The sequence below is a fragment of the Lynx canadensis genome, chromosome A2 (genome assembly GCF_007474595.2).
Source record: "Lynx canadensis isolate LIC74 chromosome A2, mLynCan4.pri.v2, whole genome shotgun sequence".
Classification (NCBI taxonomy): domain Eukaryota; kingdom Metazoa; phylum Chordata; class Mammalia; order Carnivora; family Felidae; genus Lynx; species Lynx canadensis.
In genome coordinates this window covers 81,170,422-81,194,230 of record NC_044304.2, presented here as the reverse complement: position 1 = coordinate 81,194,230, position 23,809 = coordinate 81,170,422, and the positions used below count along the sequence as shown (strand labels likewise).

Genomic DNA, 23,809 nt, shown 5'->3' with positions numbered 1-23,809 from the left:
ATGTGAAATTGAGGTTATCCTGAACTTGTATAGTAATTAATGGATGGTTACAAAAATGCAATTACCTGAGCTTTCAGGAAATCCTTGGATTTTTGCTCCTTCTCATCAATTTTGATTTGAGTCATACGGACAAGGTTGAAGGCAAGTTCTCGCATGTTTTCCTGCTCCTTTAAAAGCTTGTTTTCTTCTGCAAGTTGCTGTTCCACTAACTTGGACTCAGCTTCTGATAGGATTTTCTTTTGAAAAACACCATATATTATAACTTATTTGTTTGAAGAAACACACTAGGGCCAGTATCTTAACATTTTTTTAATTTCCTATGTAGAAGTTAGTTTGCTAGAACATAAAACAAAGTAACTTGACTGCTTTAGCTCCAAGTATTTTATCTTAGGAAAGAATGCGCAAGTATTAGCATTTTAATGTGATAGAAGTTTTTCTTAATCAGACTTTGTTTTCAAGTAACTTGAAGAAAAAGAAGAGACATAAAATCATGTTTTAAAATACTTTAACAGTGGCTTGAATAAACAAAATTTGAAAATTTAAAATTAGACATTGGTGAAATAAAACATTTATTGCTTATTTTTAATCCGATTATATAATCAGTAGCCCTTTTATTTTAAAATCTCATGAATTTGTATAATTTTGTTTGTTCAAACACATCCTTTTTCTCCTATTTAACGTGGGGTTCAAGTAGACCCTGAGATGAAGAAACAGACCCACATTAAATAGGATCATACTATATTTGATGACTCTCCTATTGATGAAGTTTTGTGGAGCACAGTTAAAAATACCACAACTTCATATTAATCACCCTTAGATAGAAGCTTAGATAAGAGTCGATATTGACCTGTTGAGCCAAATTCCTCTTAGCCACTTCAACTTCCTTGTGGAGTTCTCTCCTTCTCTCAGATAATGTAGAATCATCTTTAGGGATAGCTTCAATCTGGAAATAAAAATTTTAAACCACTATTTACACAAGAAAGAAATCTTCAATGTCATGTAGTCAACTCCACTGTGTACCTTTTGCAAATGGTGGGCAAATTATTATGCTGAATATTCTTTATGAAGTCATGGTAAACTAAAATATGAAAACCTGCCAAAAATCTATAATTCACAAATTGCAAATATTTCACCTTCATTTGGAAATAAATCTTGCTAATAATAGCTGCTAACAATTATAGAGCATTGACAATGTGTCAGGAGAGGTTCTAAGTGCTTATGTGTATGGTCATATTTAATCCTCACAATAAACCCTATGAGGTAGATAATATTATTCTCTCTAATTGTACAGATGAAGAGAAGGAGGAAGAAAGACATCTAAGCAACTTGCCTCAGTGATACAGGTGCAAACCCAGGAGGATAGACTCAGAGTCCATGAATCTAACATTGTATTTTACTGCTTCACTAACTCATAACTCAGCACTTTGGAAACAGGCATGTTCAAGTGATATTTATCATACTTATAAATGTGTTTATGAAATCTTATAGATTAAAAAAATTGGAGCCATTTAGGGGCACCTGGGTGTCTCAGTCGGTTAAGTGTACGACTTTTGATTTTAGCTCAGGTCCCAATCTTGTGGTTTGTGGGATTGAGCCCCACATTAGGCTCTGTGCTGACAGTGTGGAGCCTGCTTGGGATTTTCTCTCTCCCTCTCTTTCTGTTCCTCCCCTGCTCGTGCACATGCACTCTCTCTCTAAATAAATAAACTTAAAAGAAAATAGGAACCATTTATTAATCTAGTAAGAATACTTGGCTACTCAATATGTAGTAATTTGATGAGTAGCTGGAAAAAAGTTCTTACCCAAAAGAAAAGCCTCTTACATTTTTTTGTTGATACCTGAAATTCCACCATTACATTTCTATTGTATTGGCTTGTGCTTTTGTCCTCTGCTAAAGAATTTCAGGAGAAAGTAACATTTCATTCTATCAGTTTTTGCTGCCTTTTAGGAATGAAATTGTCAGATTCTTTATGATGGAGAAGAAAGCAGAGAGGAGGAGGGGGACACACAACAGCTTCCGGGGAAACACCATCCAAAGACAGGAAGGGTTATCTTCAGGTGCTGACAGCATACTTGAGTTAGAGCAGGTTTAGAGTCAGACTTTTATACCAAAAGCACATGACTCCAACCTGATAGTTTATTTCCTATGTGACAGCTCACACTTCTAGGCACTAAGGTGGAATATTGGCTAAAATCTGTACCAAGAGGGAAAGATCATGCTGTTTAGTGATTTAACAGTGTCTTTCTGAGATTTGTGTTGCTCTCTTAAAATAACTAAGTCTTTGGATGTCCCCAAATCCACGAACTTGTGTATCTTCAGTAGCACCTTCTGACCCCCCAATGCCCAAGATGTCCTGCTTCCATCCTACCATGGAGAGCTAGCTACTGAGGAGCACACCCTGGATTAGAAAGACGAGACATGGTCTTGTGAAATCCATATAACAATACACAGAATTTGTGATTTTGAGGAGCAGGTAAATGCTATATCAGGTCAGGAAAGGGACAGCTCAAAGTAGACTTGAATAATCAGGGAAGATTTTATGGACGAGTTAAGAAGTCAGATGGAAAGAGTTTGATTTCTCCTTCTGGAAAGTAGAGTTATTTCTTTCAGAGGAAGGCCAGCAAGTGTCCCAGTTCCTGTGTACTTCTCTGCCACAGGTGCCCAGAAGCAGGCTACTCCAAATGCTTGGCTCCCAAGTGTAGACAAATCTGTGTATGAATGCTAGCTGGGATGAAGAAACCTTACAAAGTCTTTTCAGAAGATATGATGAGGGCACACTCACTAGCTTCTCTTGTCAATTAAAGCCCCTAAAAAACTTTCCTGGTTTCAGGTCTCAGACATTTAGGTTACAAATGTCTGTGTGTTTTGAATTACAAACAATACTGCAATGAATTGTATTTATTTTTGGATTCTGGCTAGCTGCTTCTCTGATACTTTTCTTAAGTCTCCATAAACCTAACCCTCAAGTTTGAGACAGGAATTAAGGATGCTTGGTTTGTGGGAGAAGTATCAGGGTGGGCCATTGGTAGCTTAGCCAATATCCACCCTCTTCTTTGACCTTACTAATAAAACCCCAGTTTTGTTCATAGCTGCAATGTATCCTGGATTCCTTAGACTCTTTTGTAGCTGGGGGTGACCAGGATATGCCAGTGAAATGTAAATGGAAGTCTGCTGGATGGGACCCCTGGGACAGTGATTGTTTTCCTGCTAAAAACACCACCTCAACCAAGCGAGCTGCCATATGCCTTTTATTCTCTGCCCTTCCCCATGTTTGTTTGATCTTATGCCTAAAGGTGGAATGGCTGTCTTGTGACCTTCAAAACAAAATATACACATTAAGGGTGACAGAAAAAAGAGCTAAGAGGATCTTGGGCCTACCTCTGGACTTTTTATTATGTGAATAAAACAATCCCTTATTTAGTTAAGTCACTATAATTGAGTTTCTGTTACTTCTGGCAGCCAAATGGATTCTAGCTATATTCTAGTTATGTACTAATACTGGGGTGACGAGATATTTACCACTACATTTGAGCCTCAGATTGCATATATCAGCAGGTTTTGTAAGCTTATTTATTTTAGTTCTATGTTTGGGTTTTTATAGAGTAGCATTTCACACTTAGAAAAAAAATGTGTTCATTGTAACCAAACAAAACAAAGTGTTTAAAGTAAGAAATTAAACACCTGCTCCCTACTTTTCCTTCAAATACTACTCCCCACAAGTCATGGTTAATAGTTTAGTGTCTGTTCTTCCAGACATTTTCAGTACATGAACAAACATCAGTAACCTTCATAAAAGTTAAGAAGTTAGACATGATTCTGTTGCAGTAAACATCCCAATTATTTGATATCAAAAGAACCTCAGTTTCTTTAAAGCTTTGATATTTTCCTAAAATATTTCAAACTTTCACGAGGTTTGTGACTTGAATTTCTGGAGTCTCTACAGTCAAAAGCAATAGGAGAATCAAACAACTCTCTCTAGGGGGAAAATGAAGTCTGAAGAGTAGCGGGAACTCTTCATACTTACCTTTTATCTCCTTCCTTTTTGGACTGTGTGCAAGGCTGAAATGTTCACTCAGTCTGGGAGTGACTATTTTCAAGTGCTGCCAGCCAGCGTAGGACTGTGGCCAGGCTAATTATAAGCCATGAGGTCAAAGAGGAACATAGTCTCTCATGGAAACAAACTGCGCTAGGGCAAAACCAGATTTTTCTCAAAACCAACGAAGGAAGATTTTATTTTATTTTTTAATGTTTATTTATTTTTAAGAGAGAAAGAGAGAGACCAAGTGAGAGCAACAGAGGGGCAGAGAGAGAGGAAGACACAGAATCCAAAGCATGCTCCAGGCTCTGAGCTGTCAGCACAGAGCCCAACGTGGGGCTCGAACTCAGGGACCATGAGATTGTGTACCGAGCCGAAGTCGGACACTTAACCTACTGAGCCACCCAGGCGCCCCAAGAGGATTTTAAAATACGTTTTCATTTCTGTTCATTTTATATTCAGTGGGTGCTATTTTGTGAATTTAATAGCTAGAGGTGTCCTACTATAAAAAGCTTTTATTTATTAAAATATGAACAATGTGTGAGCATTCTATTGCAATCTCCCCTTTGGTCAAGGCCATTCCTTATATATATTTGTGTCCAGCCAGATTAACCTGTAGTGGCAAGCCTTATCATCAGAAATAGCTCCCAACTAGCTTTATTGTGCCTTACTCTTAAATATAAGGAGATAGCACAGGGTCTGTGTTTGCCCAAAGTTCCAACTTAACCATCATAATGTGCTAGGACCTGGGCTAAGATGGAATAGCTTGTAGTAGACCAATGCTCCTAACAAGAATATCTTGAAAAGTTGGATTAAAAAAGTATGTTTGAAGGTGTAAGAGTTGCAAAGGCAAACAGAGTTGAAGTCTTCAAAGGTTCTACCTAGCACTGTCTGGAAAGTAGCAAATTATTACTTTATATGGACTCTAATTAAAATCAAGGATGAATGTTGTAATCTTTAGGCTAATGGATGGGAAGAGAATGCAGAACTAACTAAAGCATATCTAAAATGGGGGAAATAGGACAATTGAAATTAGAAGTAGAACAGCTCTTTTTTTTTTTTTTGATTCATCCAAAAGAAAGATATATAGGAGGGAAAATGGAACATAAAAGAAATGGGACAAAGAGAAAGCAATAGTAATATGGTGGGCAAAAGCCCAAGTAGATCCATACTTACATGAAATGTTTTTGGACTGAATACAAGAACTAAAAGGTAAAAGTTTTCAGACCAGATATTAAAAAGTATGTGCTGCATATAAAGGACATCTAAGTAAGGACACAGAAAGAGTGAGAGTAAATGGATGGAAAAGGAAATAACAGGCAAAATCTAACCAAAAAAAGCTATTATAACTTATAATGTCCTAATATCAAAGGCAAAAAGCATTTCTAAAGAGATTTCACAGTGATAAAAAGAATTAATCTACTTGCTAGAACTGTAATAAAAATATTAGAAGTATATGAGAAACAATAAAAAAATTAAACAATTTAAAAAAAAGTATATGAGAAACATAAATAACTGTTCTCTTTGTTTTGCAAAAGTGTAAAAAGCATATTTTGCCCCACTGAGATAGAGAAAAAAAAAAAAAAAAAGGTTTGTGAATGCCATTTGTAACACTCCTAACCCTAACCAGTTTTGTCCACACCTTGCTAAAGATTAGCGTTTCAGTCAGAATAAGTTAGGTTATGCTACAGAAATAAACAACCCCCAACTATCATGGCTCCAAACCATGAAGTCTTATTTTTTGCTCTGACAAAGCCTATGGACAGTCAAGATGATTGTTCAAGACCACAATTTTTAAAAAAAAATTTTAATGTTTATTTTTGAGAGAAAGAGACAGAGCATGAGCAGGGAAGGGGCAGAGAGAGTGAGAGAGAGAGAGAGAGAGAGTCACAGAACCCAAAGGAGGCTCCAGGCTCCGAGCTGCCAGCACAGAGCCCAATGTGGGGCTCAAACCCACGAACTGCAAGATCATGACCTGAGCTGAAGTCGGACACTTAACTGACTGAGCCACCCAGGCACCTGAGTCCAAGACCACTACTGGCTGAGCCTTTGGACTGCTTCCATTTTACAGCACTTATGTATCATCATGTACTTCCACAACTGCTGTAGGAGAGGAAAAAAGCTAGAGGGTCTCACACGGGCAATCAGATATTCCGGGCTGGAAGTGACATGTGTCCCTTCCATCCACAATCTATTGGCCAGAACTAGTCATGTGACTCTGTTCAACTGCAGGGAAGTATACACTTCCCACATGCCCAGAAGGAGAGGAGAATTAGGTATAGCTTAGGATCAGTAGTGTCTAGCAGAGTTGGAAACTCCTGTTTAAATTTCTGAGGTCATGAACCTCCTTATGGTCACAGAGCATGACAATACTGAAAAGAATGGGTATGGTTTTTATACACCCGGCTGCTTCACCTCAGAGACTGCTCTCTTTTCCACCAAAGGATGCATCCTGCTCAAGGACCTACTGCCTTTCAGAAGTGCTTGTTCAATTAGTAGAGGCTGCTGATGGAGGAGAGTGCAGAGGCAACAAGACCAAACACCCTCACTTGGGAGCACAGAGATAGTGAGAAGATACCAGCTATCCTGAGCATCCTCTGACTGGAGTACATCACTGGTACTGCTCAGAAGTAGCCAGGTAGCCTGCCACTGGGTTCTGTTGGACCCTGGCTAGTTGGAGGTGCAGGCTGACTGACAAACTTTGATCTAGTCCCTGACTATTGCAGTCTGCAGTGACACCACGCTGGATCTGACTCTTTCAACTGGTATAGACAGTGGTCCACTTGGTCCTACTCTGTAGTGAAGCCTTGAGCTCTTCCAGACCTGGATGGCCTCACTGCTTCCCCTGGCCAAGCTGATGCCTGATTCAAATAAGACACGTCTCTAACCTTGGGTTAGCAAAAAGAGATCGAAAAACGTTAAGACAGAGCCTCTGTGATAGGTTTGATGCAGTTTTAAAATTAGCATTCTCTGTTTTCCATTTCTTTATTGGTAGCAAAAACAACTTTTTAAGATATCTTTACTTCAAAAAGATGGCACGGATCTTGACAAATCAAAAAGTGGTGCACAGCACCCACCTCTAATAGAAGCCTTTGATGTAGCGCTTGAGTTTGAGTGAGTGCATCGCAGGACACTTTCAAGAGTAGTTCCATCTTTCTTAAATTTCGAAAATCTCGTTCTTTTTCTCTTTGCTTACGAGAAAGTTCATCATGGTAGTTCTGCTTGTCAATGAGACAGTTTCGTAAATTGAGATCCAAGATTCCTCTGTTCCAGGAAAAGAGAGAAAATGAAAGTGATTTGTCATCAACTGCCCTTCATGCTTCTCAAGACAGCATACTCAGCATATTCATACAGAACTATCCTCGTATGAGAATCCAACGTTAAATCATGCTAAAAGCAACTTTATTTGTAAGTTGGTATCATTTAGAGTCCCAGGCTAATTAAAAAAAAACCCAAATGGAGGGAACCCGGGTGGCACCCCACTAAGCGTCTGACTTCAACTCAGGTCATGATCTCATGGTTCGGGAGTTCGAGCCCCCACAGCTTCGGGCTCTGTGCTGACAGCTCAGAGACTGGAGCCTGCTTCGGATTCTGTCTCCCTCTCTCTCTGCCCCTGCCCCACTCACTCTCTCTCAAAAATGAATAAACATAAAAATATTTTTAAAAATAGCAGCTCAGCAGAGACAGAGGGTTCCCAGTTTCCCTAAAATTTTATTTACAAATAGGAATTAACACCTTCCCAAGGAATTGCGTGGACTACAAAATTATACCCATTAAGAAGAAGTCATGATTACCTGAGGAATACCATTCACATGTAGGAAAGATCCCACAACTATAGCATACTCCAGTGATATACTTTTCAGAGGCACATTTCAAAAACTTACAATAATATAAACATTGTGTCCTTGAGATTTGGTCACAAGAAATTGAGGAAAATGATGAGTAAACAATGGGGAAAAATACTGGGAAATACTTTATTTTTTAATGAAGGTAAAAATCTATTCAAAATTCTATAAACTATTTATTGAATCAACATAAATGTGTTTGAGATTATGTTTTGAATCCTTAAGTAGAAACTGAAGACAAATTTAGATGACAGACACACATAAATATAACCTTTCAGTCAGTGAAGTTGCTTCATTCTCTCTGGTCAATTCCGACAGCTTGACCAATTGGTTATATTCTCGTTCTTTTATTTCAAGTAAGGCTCGTTTGCCTTCAACTTCCTTTATTACATCCTCCTTCTCTTCCATTATGGAATTAATTTTGGTTTCAACTTTCTTTAGGAAGTCATTTAGCTCTTCGAGTTCATATTCTAAGACAATTTTTTTCTTTTCCATTTCTCTGTGGGCGGTACATACATACAGATATAGTTACATACATACATGCATATGTGTGTATACCCACACACACACACACACACACACACACACACACACACACGTTTGCCTTATTTCGAGCTCATGCTGTCTCTGCCTATTTTTACTACCTGAAGAGGCGATAGAAGAGCTAGTGGTGAACTCAGAAGTGGGATGAAGATCACAGATGAGCGGGACTTAGGGGTGTCTCCACTGAGTGCCAGTGAGGGCAGTGATTTGTCCAGCCTCCTCACTTCCTCCTTGGCTCCCCACTATACCACCTTCTGGGATCTACCCTCTCCCTGACCAGCCTTCTTGAACTGACCTGAATCTCTCAATTTTGGTGGTCGTGACAAGGTGGCTTTTAGAACTGTTACTAATGCCTGCTTTTTTCTTTCTCCTTACCAGAGCAATCAAATGGTTTCTCCAGAATTTTTGTTTCTTCATTTATCTTTATTTTTTTGAGCTCCTCTAAACCTTAAGAACTTCCTCCATGATTTCTGCCTCCAAAATTGTCTGAATGTTTGGGGGTGTTCCCCAGGTGATTAGATGATAAAGTAGAGTTACTGTCATCTGGGCTTTAGGCTTCTGGCTGGCTGACACACCATAAAATTCTACACATTAAAATTCCAATAATTTATCTTTTGCACAGCTCTGTTAACATCTGTAGGGACACTCCATACAGATTCAATTTATAAATTGGAAAGAGACATAAATAAATGTTATGAATGTTAGTAATATGCTGCCTTACTTTCTTTTAATGAACTTGATACACACAACTGAGGCAAGGCTAAATGCAGATATTTCAAAGGTTGTAATAGTAATTTGATGTGTTCAATGGCTAATATTCTCGTTTTAGTGAGCATACACTAACTTAGGGCTGGGAGGGCTTAAAAAATAATATTAAGTCATACACTTTTTTGCGTGTTGTTTTTTCTATCTCTTTTCCAATTTGTACAGGAACAGCTTGATGGTGGACCACTTCATCCTAGTAAAGAAAAGGAATGTTACATTATGTAATTTTAGACCAGAGTTAAATAGAAAAGAAGTACAATGTGTAGAATTCTTATCTTCCCTCTACTGTCTAGGGTGCTTTAATTATTTCATTTAATACTCACAGTGACCTTACAAGACATGGTTTGTAACCAGTTTAAAGAGGAGGTAGATGAGTGTAACGAATACTGTCTGTTCCCTTTATGGATGTCCACCCATCTTTCCGGGTTTGCGGGGGTTGGCTCATGCCTGTTTTCCTCTCCATAGGATCGCCACTGGCTCAGCAGACCTGTCTTCTCAAGGGATAGGGAACGCAGGGAAGGGGGCAGCTCTCTGTGACCAATGACTAATTGATGTGGTGATACCATGGCCCATCCTCCCTGCCTCTGGGTGGAATTCACGGTCTAGAGATTCCCACAGGATCAGGTTGAGACCAGTATTTTCCTGAAAACACATTTTGGCCTAGTTTCTTCCCCAACTTTCCTGACATTCCTATCAGATTCCCCTTAGAGACCTCCCTCAATGAGTATTTGTCTGAATACTAGAAACTCTGCTTCTAGGGAACCCTAAGACTTGTGCTAAGAAAGCTTAAATAATTTCCCCAAAGTCACGCAGCTAGGAAGTGGTAAGGCTGAGATCAAAAGCTAATTTTGGCTAGTACCACTTTTCACTATGCCCTGTGGATTCACAGAAGGTTCAATTTTAGCCTCAAGCCACTTATGTACAGGGCAGGCATTATGAAACAGCCCTTCCTGCCCAAGGATCACACTGGACTGTGGTGCCTGGGGTAATACATGCATGGAGGTTGAACACATCATGGCAGTGAAGTGAATTTATCCCGGGGATCTCGCTCAGTGCAGGGGCAGGTCCAAATTTTGTAAGGCTAAGACTCTTATGATTTGTCAGGGGGCCTCTCTAAGATAAAGAGTAAAGAATTATAAATGCTAAATAGGTACAGGGCCTTGGAAGAGGTTCATGCAAGTGAGGGGCCTGGAGCTTTAGCTTTGTAAGGCTCCTTGTAAATCTGTCTCTGCTGAGGTACTATGTTCCAGGTAGCAGCTGGGCACGTCGTGTTTGACTGCTCTAAGACCCTCAAGGAAAAAGTGGTCAAAGTGAATCATAATTGTCATTTAAGCCAATGAGTCTCAGATGTTGTTTCTAAACCAACTCTAGGGGTGTCTGGGTGTCTCAGTAGGTTAAGTGTCTCACTCTTGATTTTGACTCAGGTCATGATCTCACCATTCATGGGATCAAGCCCCACATTGGGCTTTGCACTGACAGCGCCAAGCCTGCTTGGGATTCTCTCTTCTTCCCTCTCTTTCTGCCCCTCCCCCACTCACGCATGCTCTCTCTCTCAAAAATAAATAAACTGTTAAAAAGGTAAAATAATTCTAGGTTATTTAAATTGTTTTGAGAGTTATGTATTTTTCAAAATAAAATGAATTTTAATTATTTCCTAAAACATAAATGCATAAACAAAGTCTTAGTCACTTTCATGGGGAGGAGAAAGTAAAGTGAAATCACACAGATAAGGGTAAAGTTATACAAATATATGCAAGAGGTTAGGACATTTGGTTGCTCTTCAAAGAAGTCACTGTGTTTGTGACATCCAATTCTAATGTAGAAAAAAATTCTTAATGAGGTCTTTTCCCTGGGCCAGGGCTCCAAGTTGGAGAGATCCTGTCAAACACTCTTAAAATTTTTGGGGAATTCCCAGGGCCCAGGTTTAGTTTGATTAGATCAGTCAAAATGCTGAATATTTCAGTTTGTGTGATGCTACCCCTCTTTGTCAAACCTGTGTAGTTAATCTTGATAACCATGCATTTTTATGTCCACAGAGGAACAATGTTTAAATATTTATGTAAGTAACACACCTTTAGGTTGACCTGATATTCCAACAGTTCTTCTAGTTCCTTCTGCTCCTTCAGTAATTGCTTTTGCTTAGATGCCAAATCTTCCCGTAAATTTTTAATTTCTAATTTCTTCTGCATTGTTTCCTTACGTAATTCTTCAGTGCTTTCTCTCAATATTCTCATCTTCTTCTCCATTTCCTTAAAAGTCAGGAAAATTATCAGGTTATATAGAGCCTGAGCAAGTATCTGTCTACCTAAAAATCAAATTAAAAATAATTTTACTCACCATTTTGATTATATTTGTTTTGAGTTTCACAAATGACTTCTTCCAAAGTTAGATACAAAAATGACTTCTGACATCTTCAATCAAGGCATGACAGTTGTACTTCATGTATTAAACACTTTACATTAGATTCAAACTCTTTTTTTTTTTTTACTAGTGGCTCCTTTCTATCCTGTATTTTATTTTATTTATTTTTTTTAAGATTTTATTTTAATCTCTACACCCAACATGGGACTCAAACTCACAACCCCCAGATAAAAAGAGTCACATGCTCTTCCAACTGAGTTAGTCCGGTGCCCCTCTGTCCTATATTTTCAATGTGTCCTTTTTCTGAGTTAATTTTTATTTCATACCAAAAAAGCATGAGTGAAATTTTCCAGCCCATTTTCTAGTAGCTTTGTGATTTGACATCAGATGCAAACCATCTTTGACTATTGGGCTTCTGGTTCACCTGAATCCCACATGAGAATTAAAGACTGAGGAGTTCATATTTGGAAAACCCAACCCTTTGTGCTCCTTAATCCCCCTCTTTCTAACCCATTCATATTCTCCCCAAAGGCCCTCCACTCCAGACTCAACACATCTTTGTTCCCTTGCCTGATTATTTGGGGAGTGTTTGACTTATGGGAGAGAAGCCTTGTACTCAGAAAATCTACACATTATTAATGACTGAGCGAATGGATCCATTTAGCCTGCTCTGGGTTTTCTACATATCTCCACCCTCCAATGCTGATAAGAGAGGGTAAAATTGGTGATCCTATGGTCTGGAACTAAAATCCAAAATTCTTTTTCCCATAAAATCTGTGTGTAAATGGTAGGTAGGTACTTATATAATAATGTATATTTTATATGCTATATATGTATATGTACGTATCTATACTCATACATACACACACACGTATAAACAAGTAGTATTTTACTCTATGACAAACAGGTTTTTTTGCTTTGGAATGAAAACACCAACAACATGCTTCTGAAATATAACCATTCAGAAGGGGGTAACAGTGCAGAATGTAGTGACATTTCTCTTTACTTTGTGTGATAGATCACAAAAAATGTGATCTCACAAAAATGGACTCCCAATTCCTCCTGTTCCTATAGATATTTGTCATTCTTCTCATTAAGAAGTAGATCTTAGAGGAGCCTGGGTGGCTCAGTCATATAAGCATCCAACTTCAGCTCAGGTCATGATCTCATGGTTAGTGAGTTGGAGCCCTGCTCAGGCTGTGTGCTGACAGCTCAGGGCCCGGAGCCTGTTTAGGATTCTTCCTTTCTCTCTCTCTCTCTGGCTCTTACTGTCTTTCTCTCAAAAATAAATAAACATTAAAAAAAAAAAAAAGTAGAGCCCGTTTCTCTATCCCTTGATTCTAGAATTAGCCATGTGACTTGCTTTGACCAATGACGGATTACAAAAGCAGAGGCTTGAAAGGTCTTATGCTTTGGGGGTCTGCCATCACTTGAGGCTGTTTTTTTTTGAGGCCAGAAACCCTTCCACTACTATGTGACTGGTGACATGTGATCTTAGACCAGCTAGCCTGCCAACTGGCTGACAGATGAATGAAGCCATCTTGGACCACCCAGCCCCAACTGAACCAGCTCAGACCAGGAAACCTCTGTGTAAAATAAGAAATGTTGGCTGTTTTAGGCCACTAAGTTTTGGGGCAGTTTGTTATGCAGGAATGGATACGTGGTACATCTCCTTTATAAAAATGTCTTATAGTAAGCTTGAGATGTTCAAGAAGCTCTGAGGGTAATAACTATGCAAAAATAATGTTTTTAAGTGCTAACCACAGACACCCCCCCTTTTTATTTCTAAAAACAAAGCAGATATTGTCCAACTAAACACAGCCTATATTAGATGCCAAATAGCTAAGCCTGTAATAGGCATCACTATGTTTATTCCAGAAGTTATTCCTTTCAGCATTGTCCATAGTTAAGACTTTTGGATCTTTCAAATGTCCCAGGGTATGGTTGTTGTGATAAACATTAATATTTATCAAAAGGGATATTTGAATCCAGTTGTATTAACAAACTGTAGACCATCTAAGACTTACTCCTGGCTTAGGTATCTTCTCAAATTCCTTTATTATGAAGTTTTTTTCTTCTGTTAAGCTGTTAAAAAAAAAAACAAATTTGACAAAGTACAAAAGAGTAAGCTATTTCTGCAGTAATAACTTTCTATTTTCTCTTAGAACGCACTTCCTGTGTTTGTTTGCCAGGGAACCTGGTGTCCGTTCTTTACGATGGCTTCAGTGACTCCCGGTTAGGTGCTTCCTCCCCAGTTCTCCCACAACACTGCGTATACCAACCCATTAGAACAGTTATATTATCGCATTATAGCTACTTGGTAGCAGGCCCTTCCCCACTAGACTCTGACTCCTTCCAGGCAGGCTCTGGGTCTTTTCTTTTCTTTTCTTTTCTTTTCTTTTCTTTTTTTATACTACTGGCAATGAACCAGTGCCTGCCTGGATTACTGCAATAACTTCCACAAGCTCCATTAAATAAGCAGATCTCACGAGCCAGTAGATCTGGGAAGTTGGAGCAAAACATGCACACCAGCTTTTATTTTTATGAATTTTTATTTGCAATAATGTAAATTAAGGTTAGTGTAATAAGTACGTACCACATGGAATTTAATGTAGGTTAGCTGGGACACAAGTTGAAGTTGAACTTTCAGAGTTTTGAATACTTAGGCCTTTGCTGTTAGAGCTTGCATACACATTGACAATATTTAACTTCCAACCTATTGATCCTACACCTCACGCAGGCTGCCACCAGGGGGTGGTAGTGTGCTGTCATATTTTGATTGTAAAGGCCACCTTAGCGTCCCTGAGTTGGAAAAATGGTGACTTGAAGCTCTCCCACAAGATAAGACTCACAGTCTTTCCTTTAAGTAAATATAAAATAATATTTTTTTTAAAGAAACATAAGATGGCTAATTCTTTAGGACATTTTAAACTAATTATGTCTCTATCATGTGTTTTTTATTAAGAAAAACTGACTTTCCCTTTAAGAGATGCGTATTTTTCTATTTATAAAGAAGTCTATCATTCATAATCCCATCCAATCACAGTTGATCATTTTCATTTTCCTTGTATCTTTTAATTAAATTATATAAAATGTGTATATATTATTGAATCCATTTTTACCTAACATGTAATTAAAGTAGCTTCCCAACTGCAAAACAGTCTTTGTAATTAGTAATTTAATAGTTAGTTTCAAGGTTTCCTAGTGGGTGAGTGTAGCATAATAAAACAATCCCAAACATTGTCTATTTCTTTTTTTTAATTTTTTTTTTCAACGTTTATTTATTTTTGGGACAGAGAGAGACAGAGCATGAACGGGGGAGGGGCAGAGAGAGAGGGAGACACAGAATCGGAAACAGGCTCCAGGCTCTGAGCCATCAGCCCAGAGCCCGACGCGGGGCTCGAACTCATGGACCGCGAGATCGTGACCTGGCTGAAGTTGGACGCTTAACCGACTGCGCCACCCAGGCGCCCCAAACATTGTCTATTTTTTACTGAACTTATGTCAGGTAATTTACATGCATTTCTAAACTTCAGAACTTACTACATAGGTATTATCTTCATTGTACAAATGAAGAAAACTGAGGAGTTAAGCACCTTTTCCAAAGTCACACAAGCAAAACTAAACTGACATTCAAACCTAGAAATTGAGCTCTGACTCCACGGTGCTTTTCAGTATCGAGCTGCCTGCCTGTGGAAGACATTATTATTTGAATATTCCACTATTTTTAGAATTTAGATTGCTTTCAGTTTTTTACTCTTAAAAGTAATCATGTAATAAATATTCTTGTGCATTAACGTCTTTTTTCCCCTCCTCTGGATTCTCCTTTTTGCATGGCATTACTGAGATAAAGAAAAAATACTTCTGTGCCTCTTGATATATATCAACTTCTAACCTTTTAAACTGACATCAACTTTAAATCTGTCTGACATTTTCAGCTTTCCTGACTAAGGGGTGTTTCAGTGTCAGAGCTACTCAGGATTTATTTCTTTTCTGCAGCAAGAGTGTCCTGACTGAAACCATGTCCTCAAAGGTTTTTAATTTTAAGGACTTGGGAGTGAAGAGACAATGCAGGAAACCCTGTGTGTGGCCATGTGCAAGAGATATCTTTCACTATCAGTAGTAGAACCAGTCTGAATCAGTGGAAGTTGCAAGAGGTAGATTTTTTGAACCAATACAAACCATAAACATCTAAAAATCAGGCTGTCCAAAGCTGGAACGGGCTGCTGTGGGAGGCTGTGCGCTCCCGTCAGAAGGTGTTTAAGCACAGACTGGTGATCACTGACAGAAGACTCGGGTGGATTCTAACCTTGTAGTCAGGGCTGAGAACTACTTTCGGAGCCAACAGTTCTTAAAACTCTGACATTTCTCAGAAGTACGCTGGGATCTTGTAAAAACTGCAAATGCTGCCTTGGGTGAGAAGGCTTGGAATCATTAGTTTTAAGGTTGGATCTGCCTTTCAACCAAGTTTCTCAGGTCCTTCTCTTTTAGATATGAAGACCACACCCTGCAAAACCTGTTCTAAGCTCATTCTGCTCTTGGTTGCCACAAGGAGAGCAGGAAAGATTTAAAAAGTGTTTAGGAAGTGAAATCTATTCCAGCGGTGAATTTTTCCTTACTACTAATCCTAATGACCTGTGTGCCCGTGTCGTAGCTAACATTCCAGAATTCCAGATGCTTTGCTAAAATAATCCCTCTGTTCCTTTCTTGCTGCATCTGTTTGTTTCTTGGTTCCAACTTTGCTGTTACTATTGGACTAAGAATGGCAAACGGCTACCAAGCCTGGATTACACCACAGGGATGGCAGGGACCAGCTTGGAATAATGAGCAGTCACTAAGGCCAGGGTCACATTGGGATAGCCCTGCACGTGAACAGCATGAGTGCCCCCACTCTCCATGTCCCTACCTGTGACAGACAGCAATAACTCGCCATGGCCTTGTTTCCCCACCTGGCCAAGACTTGTCAGAATGCATCAGATTTAGTATCAGAGACACAATTTACTTGCTGTCCAAATCTGAGGAGTTATTAGAAAGCAGGGAAGCCCCAAAAGGTAACAAAGTGAAGGCAAGGAAATGGTTGAAAAGGATATTGGAAAATCTTTTCAGAGGCTGTTTTTAGAAAGATAATAACTTCTACTTTGTTTCAACATAAGTTCTCAGGGTGCCTGGGTGGCTCAGTCAGTTAAGCGTCAGTCTGACTCTCAAGTTCATGATCTCACAGTTGGTGGGATTGAACCCTGAGCCTGGCTCAGCATTGCATTGCACGCAGCCTGGAGCCTGTTTGGGATTCTCAATCCCAGTCTCTCTGCCCCTCCCCCACACGTGTACACTCTCTCTCTCTCTCAAAATAAATAAATATATATTTAAAAAAATTTTTGAGTTCTCAATAGTATTTAAAAACTTCATTATTTATAATATTAATTGAGCTTACTTAAGGTTACATATCCTTTTTTTAAAAAAATATTTACTTATTTTTGAGAGAACACAAGTGGGGGAGGGGCAGAGAGAGAGGGAGACACAGAATCAGAAGCAGGCTCCAGGCTCCATCCTGTCAGCACAGAGCCCGACATGGGGCTCAAACCCACCAATTGTGAGATCATGATCTGAACTGAAGTCGGATGCTCAACCAACCGAGCCACCCAGGTGCTCCAGGGGTTGCAAATTCTTTCCTAAACTGCATATTCAAGAGGTCAATGAGTATTAATCTCATAACTGAAACTATGGTAATAGATTTAATTGTAACTTACCATTAGCAGTTATTAAATAGAGTTTATATTATGTGACAGCATAAGAAAAGTCAACCAAATTATAGAGTAAAATTTTATTCTCTAGAGCATTTGAACAATAAATTATTCTTCATAGCTGCCAGTGATTCAGAAGTTCCTAAAGATATTGGGGTGGAGGGGTGTTACTTATTAGAGCTTCTATTATTTAGACCCTGAATAAAATGAGTTTGTTGTACTGATCTGAAAAATATCATCTGTGTATTTGAATGAATGGTTTTCTCTCACTGGCTTAGTTTCTTTATTTTTAGGTGGGGATGAAAATATCTACTTTTTTCCTGGGGAGAGAGTGTTGAGTGAATTTGTTTCTATACAGTGTGATATGAAATATGTTAAAGCCAATGAAATACGCAGCCTATATAATTCTTTCCTGGTATTCCTTTGGGAATCACCATTATTTTTATGAAAATAAGTTTGTTAATAACTTGAGATGTGAGGAAGTCTGCTCAAGCTCAAAGTATTATGCATTGCAAATCCGAAAACAATACACACTAAACATTTCTGCAAATGTGAGTCCTGAATATTCTTGTTCACTGTAGGTCACTATGCACGGTTCCCTCCCTATCCCAGGCAACTCAGTAAACAATTTGCCTGTCTATACCTAAAAGGCAAGAGTTCTGGTTGTTGCTGGGTTTTTTCCTTGGCAGGAATACTTGGAAATTTTAAACAATTTAAATATCAACTGACTTATGTTCCCTTTACCCTTTCATGGAAATGTCAAGCATTCTTATTTTCAATACTAATGAACAACCACCAATTGTTTTAATTTCATTATTTTCTCAACTGAAAGAGTGCTTACAGAGCACAGAAATAGCTAGCCTTTCTTTTTATAGATCTCAGTGTGAGCCTGAAACAAGTTTAGATTGAAAGACAAAAGAGAACTCAGATTTTTTTTTTTTTGCCCTGAATGTAATTCTCCTGATGAAGCTAGCCTTCTTCAGCCCCCCAGTTGAAAAGATAGGACCCAAAGAGAAGATTTCAAAACCCAGGGCTTACAGAGTCCTCAGAAAGTCACTTAAATAATTTGCTTAACTCTCGGTAGCAATGAATTATATTCGCTCTGTCGGAGATCTACTGAGATTCTTAAAATTAGCCAGAGGAAAGTTCTGCCACCTTAAAAGGTAACAAATCCTAGGAGCGATTATTTGGCTTTCTCTTCAGTGCCCAGGCACAGCATCCAGCATACCACAGCACAAAGCGTGGACTATACTCATTTTGAAATTCAATCTAAATAGTGTGATTTGCTGAACAAACTCTTCCACTGACTTGCTACTCCCTCCACAGGAGGAATGTTAGAGATTTTGGAAATACTATTTGCCTTTCTAGCAGTACTTTTCTATGTTAGTTCACTGAATGACATCCTCTAGATCTGGATAAGTAAATGTGTCTTCCAAAAGGATAGTACTGTCTTTCTTGATCCTGAGGGATAGTTCAGGAGAACAAGGTTGAACAAGTGGTCTGTGTTCGTGTATTAGAAAAATATAGTGAGCTAGATGTAACCCTCAGCTCACACAGGTTTGTCTGCAAAGTACATGTGGGGCGTCCGCCGTGCAGCCGTGTGGTCTGGTCCTGCCGAAATGATACTGGGCTACCATCAGGGCCAGAGAGGGCGAGAGTGTGTGCCAGGTCTTTGTTCCATGTAGTGTGCTCTTTGGCTGCAACTTCCAAAGCTTATGACTTTCCGGACACAAGGAAACACAGTAGAGATCTCCTCCATGAACACGTCTCCCTGTCACTTGAGCCTTTTTCTATAAGTTGTGTTACCTTCTTGTTCAGGGATGGCCCGTTCTAGGCAATCAAGGAAAGAGCTAGGCTTGTAATCATCTTAACATTGCCATCTTACACTCAGTGTGCCTAAAGTTCCTTCCTAATTTAGTTTAATTTTTATCATTTTATTTATGTGGAAAGAGCTTTCCTCAAGCGTGTCTTCAGTGTGCTTGAGAGAATTGTGCACTTACCTATTTAATCTGTACTGATTATGGAACTCTCTTTCCTTCACTGCATTATATTCATTTTGATACTTGAGAAGTTGTTCTCTCATTTTAGAGACCTCAGTGGTGAATGCCTCAGGAAAATTATCAGCTTGCTGCAGGTGAAATTGCTGCTGTTGTATTTGCTTGGTGAAACGTTTGGCATCCTGGAGCAGCTGGACCTCTGACTCCTGTGTGCTGGGAGCCATGAAACAGAGATTGGAATAATGAGAAAGGTGTACTTTTAACATCCATAGGAACTCCTGTAGAGATCTAGCAAGGAGAGGAGGGAGCGTGTCCACACAGCTCCTGGTTCCTTCCGTTCCTCAGTACAATTCAATTCAGTGATAAGTTTGTGCCAAGTATTACAGTAGGTACTAGAGGTGAATGGAACTCACAATCTAGGAAGGGGAACAGATGGAATAGGAAGCTGGAGTACCAGCTGACAAGTACTACCACTATTGTGTAGATCAAAATGGTGGGAGAGACAGAGAAAGCACTGAGTTGGATGGGAATATGGTATTTTTATTGGGCTTTGAAGAACAATCATGACTTCCCGGACTGGCAGGGGGTGGGGGTGGGGTTGATAATAAGAGAGTGGGTCCTCCCTTTAACTGCCTCAGCAATGCTGGCTCTAATTCTTGAATTCTCCTGACCTGACTGTAGGGAAATTTCTTCCTCCTTAATGAACTAAGAAACAATAAAGTTTTCTAATGACACTTTACTAAGAAACTGGGAAGAAAAATTTTCCTAAAAAATTATGGGCATAAACTCCCTTACAGGTTTCTGATCCTATCTTCAATGTCTGGCTAGAGCCAGATTAAAATGTCACAGTTGAGGGGGATCCCCTATCTAGGTCTTGTTGCTATATAGGAAAAAAGGTTAAATATCTGGCAAGAAGCAGATTTGAATGGACACAGAAACTGGACTTGGTGAAAGCTTCTAAAACTCATTCATCTGTGCTGCAAGCTAGCCCCAGCTGTAGCCTTACCAGCAGACTTGATTCATGTTTCCCAAAAACCCAGCTGCCTCACATTAGCTACCTCTCCTGTTTGGAAGCAAGACAGGGCTGGTGCCATTTCTGGTTTTAAAGTCAGCACACCTCTTTGGTGCACACCCCAGCAAGGACCCTTGCCGGGAGAAATCTTCAGGTTTCTCCTCATTTGCAGAGATGCCCAATGACTTGACAAAGGCTGTCTCAACTGAAGTTGTCTGCTCCACCCATTTCCTCTAGTGTTAATATGTCATTTGCTCAATAACATCCAGTGAGACATTTACTGGGACATACTATGCCCCAGGCACTATGTTAGGTACCAAATACCAACACAGCTATGGTGGTAACACATATGATTTCTGTTAACAGAAGTTGGAGTTTTTTCTTACAATTTGGTTTCCTTGCATGTTAATATACTTGGTAAATCCAAAGTGGCCTGATCTTCAACTGTGGAATTGTGAATGATTGTTGGCTTGTGCCACGGTGCCTGATTTCCCCCAGAAAGAAAGTGGACAAGGTGGTTAGGGTTCCAGCCAGAACACAAATGGTAATTCGCCTACATGGACTTAGACTATGTGCCAGCATAAGAGAACTGAACAACTTTTATAACGTGGTTCCTATGCAAAATTCATTCAGCTTCAGTTCAGCATTTCCAGGCTCTATATGCCCTGTCACAGCCCCAGCAGCAAGAGTGGAGAGTTGGCGTCTTCGTGCTTTTCTCGCCCCCCAGGGGGGAAGAGTGGGAGAGGGTGGTGGGTGTTTGTAATCACAAGAGAGGGAACTAAAGGGTCAAGAGGAGGTAAAATGTGGGTAGCAGAAGGGAAGTAATGGTTTTGCAACACAACCTGGAACTAGGAAGAAATAACCAAGGCCATAGTCTTGGTCCTACATGGCCGTCTGTCACTGGGGCCCGGGCAAGGAGGAAGCTGAATCAGCACCCCACAAGGCTCTCTGGGCTGGGCTCTAGACTAGAGCTATCTGGAGGGTGAGAAGTGTTGCTGTAGGACTCGTATTGGCAAAGAGTCTTGAAGGGATGTTCTGAGAACTGCATGGATTTCCACCCCCCCCCCCCACTTAAGCAGTGTGAAGTATGTTGAAAAAGATTACCCAGACTTTCCATCTAAATCCTCCAAGTTCGTGTATCTTGAGAATTATGTGTCTACACTGCCAGTTGGGGCCAATTGTGGGAAATGACGGGATAAGGGTGAAGAGTTAGCTTGAGGCTGGCACAGAGGAGGAGGAGGAGGAGGAGGAGGAGAAGCCAGAGCTGGGGGGTTGTTAGGAACATGGATGGAGTGAAAGTGAAGGGTGCATAGAGATGGAGCTCTGCTCTTCTCCTGCTGCTTCACTTTTCCCTCATGCTCCCTTCCTGAAAGTAGTCAAATGACTTTGGGCAGGAAAAGAAGTAGAGCTAATGTTTGCAGATTGGGGGACAGGATGGATGGGGAATGACAGGAGGGAGTTTCTATCCATTGCTGCCTCTCCTTGGCTTTTGATGAAGACCCTATGCCAGGTTATGAGGCAGGAGGTTATGGAGAAAAGGAAGAACGAGGCTGGGGAGTAGTAAGGAGTAGCAGCAGAACAGGATTTCCCTTCTTTCTTCACTCTCCTTCCCTCTTGATTCCCACTGGCTGATAGCAGGTGCTTAGGAAACTTTGTGGAATTGTCCTGTGGAAGCATATTCTTACATGCTGTTGATTGTGACTAAGATTAGGAGAGTAGCCTAGGGTAGAAGGAAGAGGTGAGAAAACTGAAGCCTCAGCAGATGTAGCCTGGGGTTGTGCTACTGCATGAAGGGAGGTGGGGAGCATGGAATGCTGTAGGAGTGTCCTGTAGTAGATAATGTCAGTGCCCCACCAAATCCCCTTGGCCCACTCTGGGGTCACCTGTAGCTTTGGTGGACAGTTACCGTACATCCCGACAGACCTGTGTGCCTCTGCCTGAGAGCTTTGTCTAGCCATAGCAACTTACTTGGCTTCTCAAAAGGCATGCTAGAAGTGCGGGGGGGCTCCTCTCCCTAGGAGTAATCTTTGATCAACGATGGATGGAAATTAGTGGACAAATATCCCAGTTTCCTTACCCTTCGGTGGGAGAGTTCCGAGGTGTGTTCTACACACTCAGAGGGTCCTCAGTGAGACTGAGCACCAGTTGGCCACAGTGTTAACCTGCACATTAACACACCCTGGCTGGATTCCTCTCTTCCCCATCTCACTTCCCCATTCTCCCACGATAATTTCCGGTATCACTTCTCAAACTACTTGAACTCAAATCTTTGCCTCAAGGCCTGCTTTTGGGAGAATAAAAAACAAGATAGATCCCATCACAAAAAAGAAATATAAATATGATAAAAGATGTCTCCACGTCTGCAAATAGCATACCTTATCACGGTATCATGTAGCAAGGTGTACTTCGCTTTTAACTCTGCCATTCGGGTTCCAGGAAGTTTTCCCATAGCATGTAACTAACAAAGAGAACACAAGACCACGATTAGCCATCACACTCCTTATGCTTAAAGCAGAGATAAAATAGATATATGGATATCTTATAAGATCTTTCCAGTCGACATTAGAGAGGAAACACACCAGACAGGATGGTATATTACCAAAATGCTGGGTGTTTGCAGAAAATAATTCTAGTTCTATTCTGCCTCCAGTAAGCTCTGCGTTCCTGAGCAAGGCTCTTACCTCTCTAGACTATGATTTCTCCATCTGTAAATTGAGGGAAGGAATTGAGTTAAGTTCTTCCAATTCTAAGAAAACATATTTCTAGTTTTAGCAAACAGCCTGAATAGTATAGATGTTAAGTTAAAAACTTACAACAATTTGTAAGTTGAGATAACTAATAAATTATTTATTAGTAATAGCTGAGCGTCTATTACAAGCAAGTGTTATATTTCAGTTATTTCAAAGATGTTTTGTGAAGTAGGGATGAATCGCCATTTTAAGCTAATGTTTGGAAAGTTAAGTGATTTGTGTCAGAGTTACAGAGCTAGTTAAAGGCGGTGTGTCAGGATGTAAACCCAAGTGGTCCAGCTCTAAAAATCCACGACCACTCCCCTATACCACAATTTCTCTGCCTCTACTGTTGAAGAAACATGAGAGTTTGTTTGGTACGTAAAGTGCTATTATTTGTTTCTTTTTCATTTTGGGTAAAAGAACTTTTACTCTCAGAACTAGATGATAAGTAGTAATAGACATCACAGTGCAACACAAAACACTGAAGTTTTACCATAATGCAGTGAGCATTTGTGTTAGGTTTGACTTTACCTGAGCTGCTACTGACATAGTATCAAAAAATGGAGCTAAAGGAAAGATTTGTGTTTATCAATGCCCTGTGGTTCTTACCTCCAAAATATCTCCTGAATCCATCTGTTTCCCTCTCCTTTCTCTGTGACATCCCTGGCTAGTCTAAGTGACATCCCACAATAACGAAACCTCCACTGTCCCCCTAGCCTTCCCTGTGTCCACTCAAGGCCCTTGTCTGTCTACTTTCAGGGAGAGCTTTTAAAAAA

At 39.9% G+C, this 23,809-nt stretch overlaps 1 protein-coding gene across 4 annotated transcripts in view; it reads right to left on the bottom strand.

Moving 5' to 3' along the window:
* Positions 1–23,809, bottom strand: part of CCDC146 (coiled-coil domain containing 146) — a 115,312-nt gene that overhangs the window by 17,959 nt on the left and 73,544 nt on the right. For 2 of the 4 annotated variants that reach the window (XM_030307818.1, XM_030307816.1), the window contains exons 3-11: positions 22,677–22,759; positions 19,293–19,502; positions 13,579–13,636; positions 11,263–11,439; positions 9,310–9,383; positions 8,154–8,381; positions 7,115–7,301; positions 848–943; positions 66–236 (exon numbers count right to left, since the gene is read on the bottom strand). In XM_030307818.1, the coding sequence (XP_030163678.1) occupies positions 66–236; positions 848–943; positions 7,115–7,301; positions 8,154–8,381; positions 9,310–9,383; positions 11,263–11,439; positions 13,579–13,636; positions 19,293–19,502; positions 22,677–22,759 (1,284 nt within the window). Of the gene's footprint in view, positions 1–65; positions 237–847; positions 944–7,114; positions 7,302–8,153; positions 8,382–9,309; positions 9,384–11,262; positions 11,440–11,527; positions 11,683–13,578; positions 13,637–19,292; positions 19,503–22,676; positions 22,760–23,809 lie in introns of those variants that run through there. The other 2 variants (XM_030307820.1, XM_030307819.1) reach the window with 2 other exon arrangements.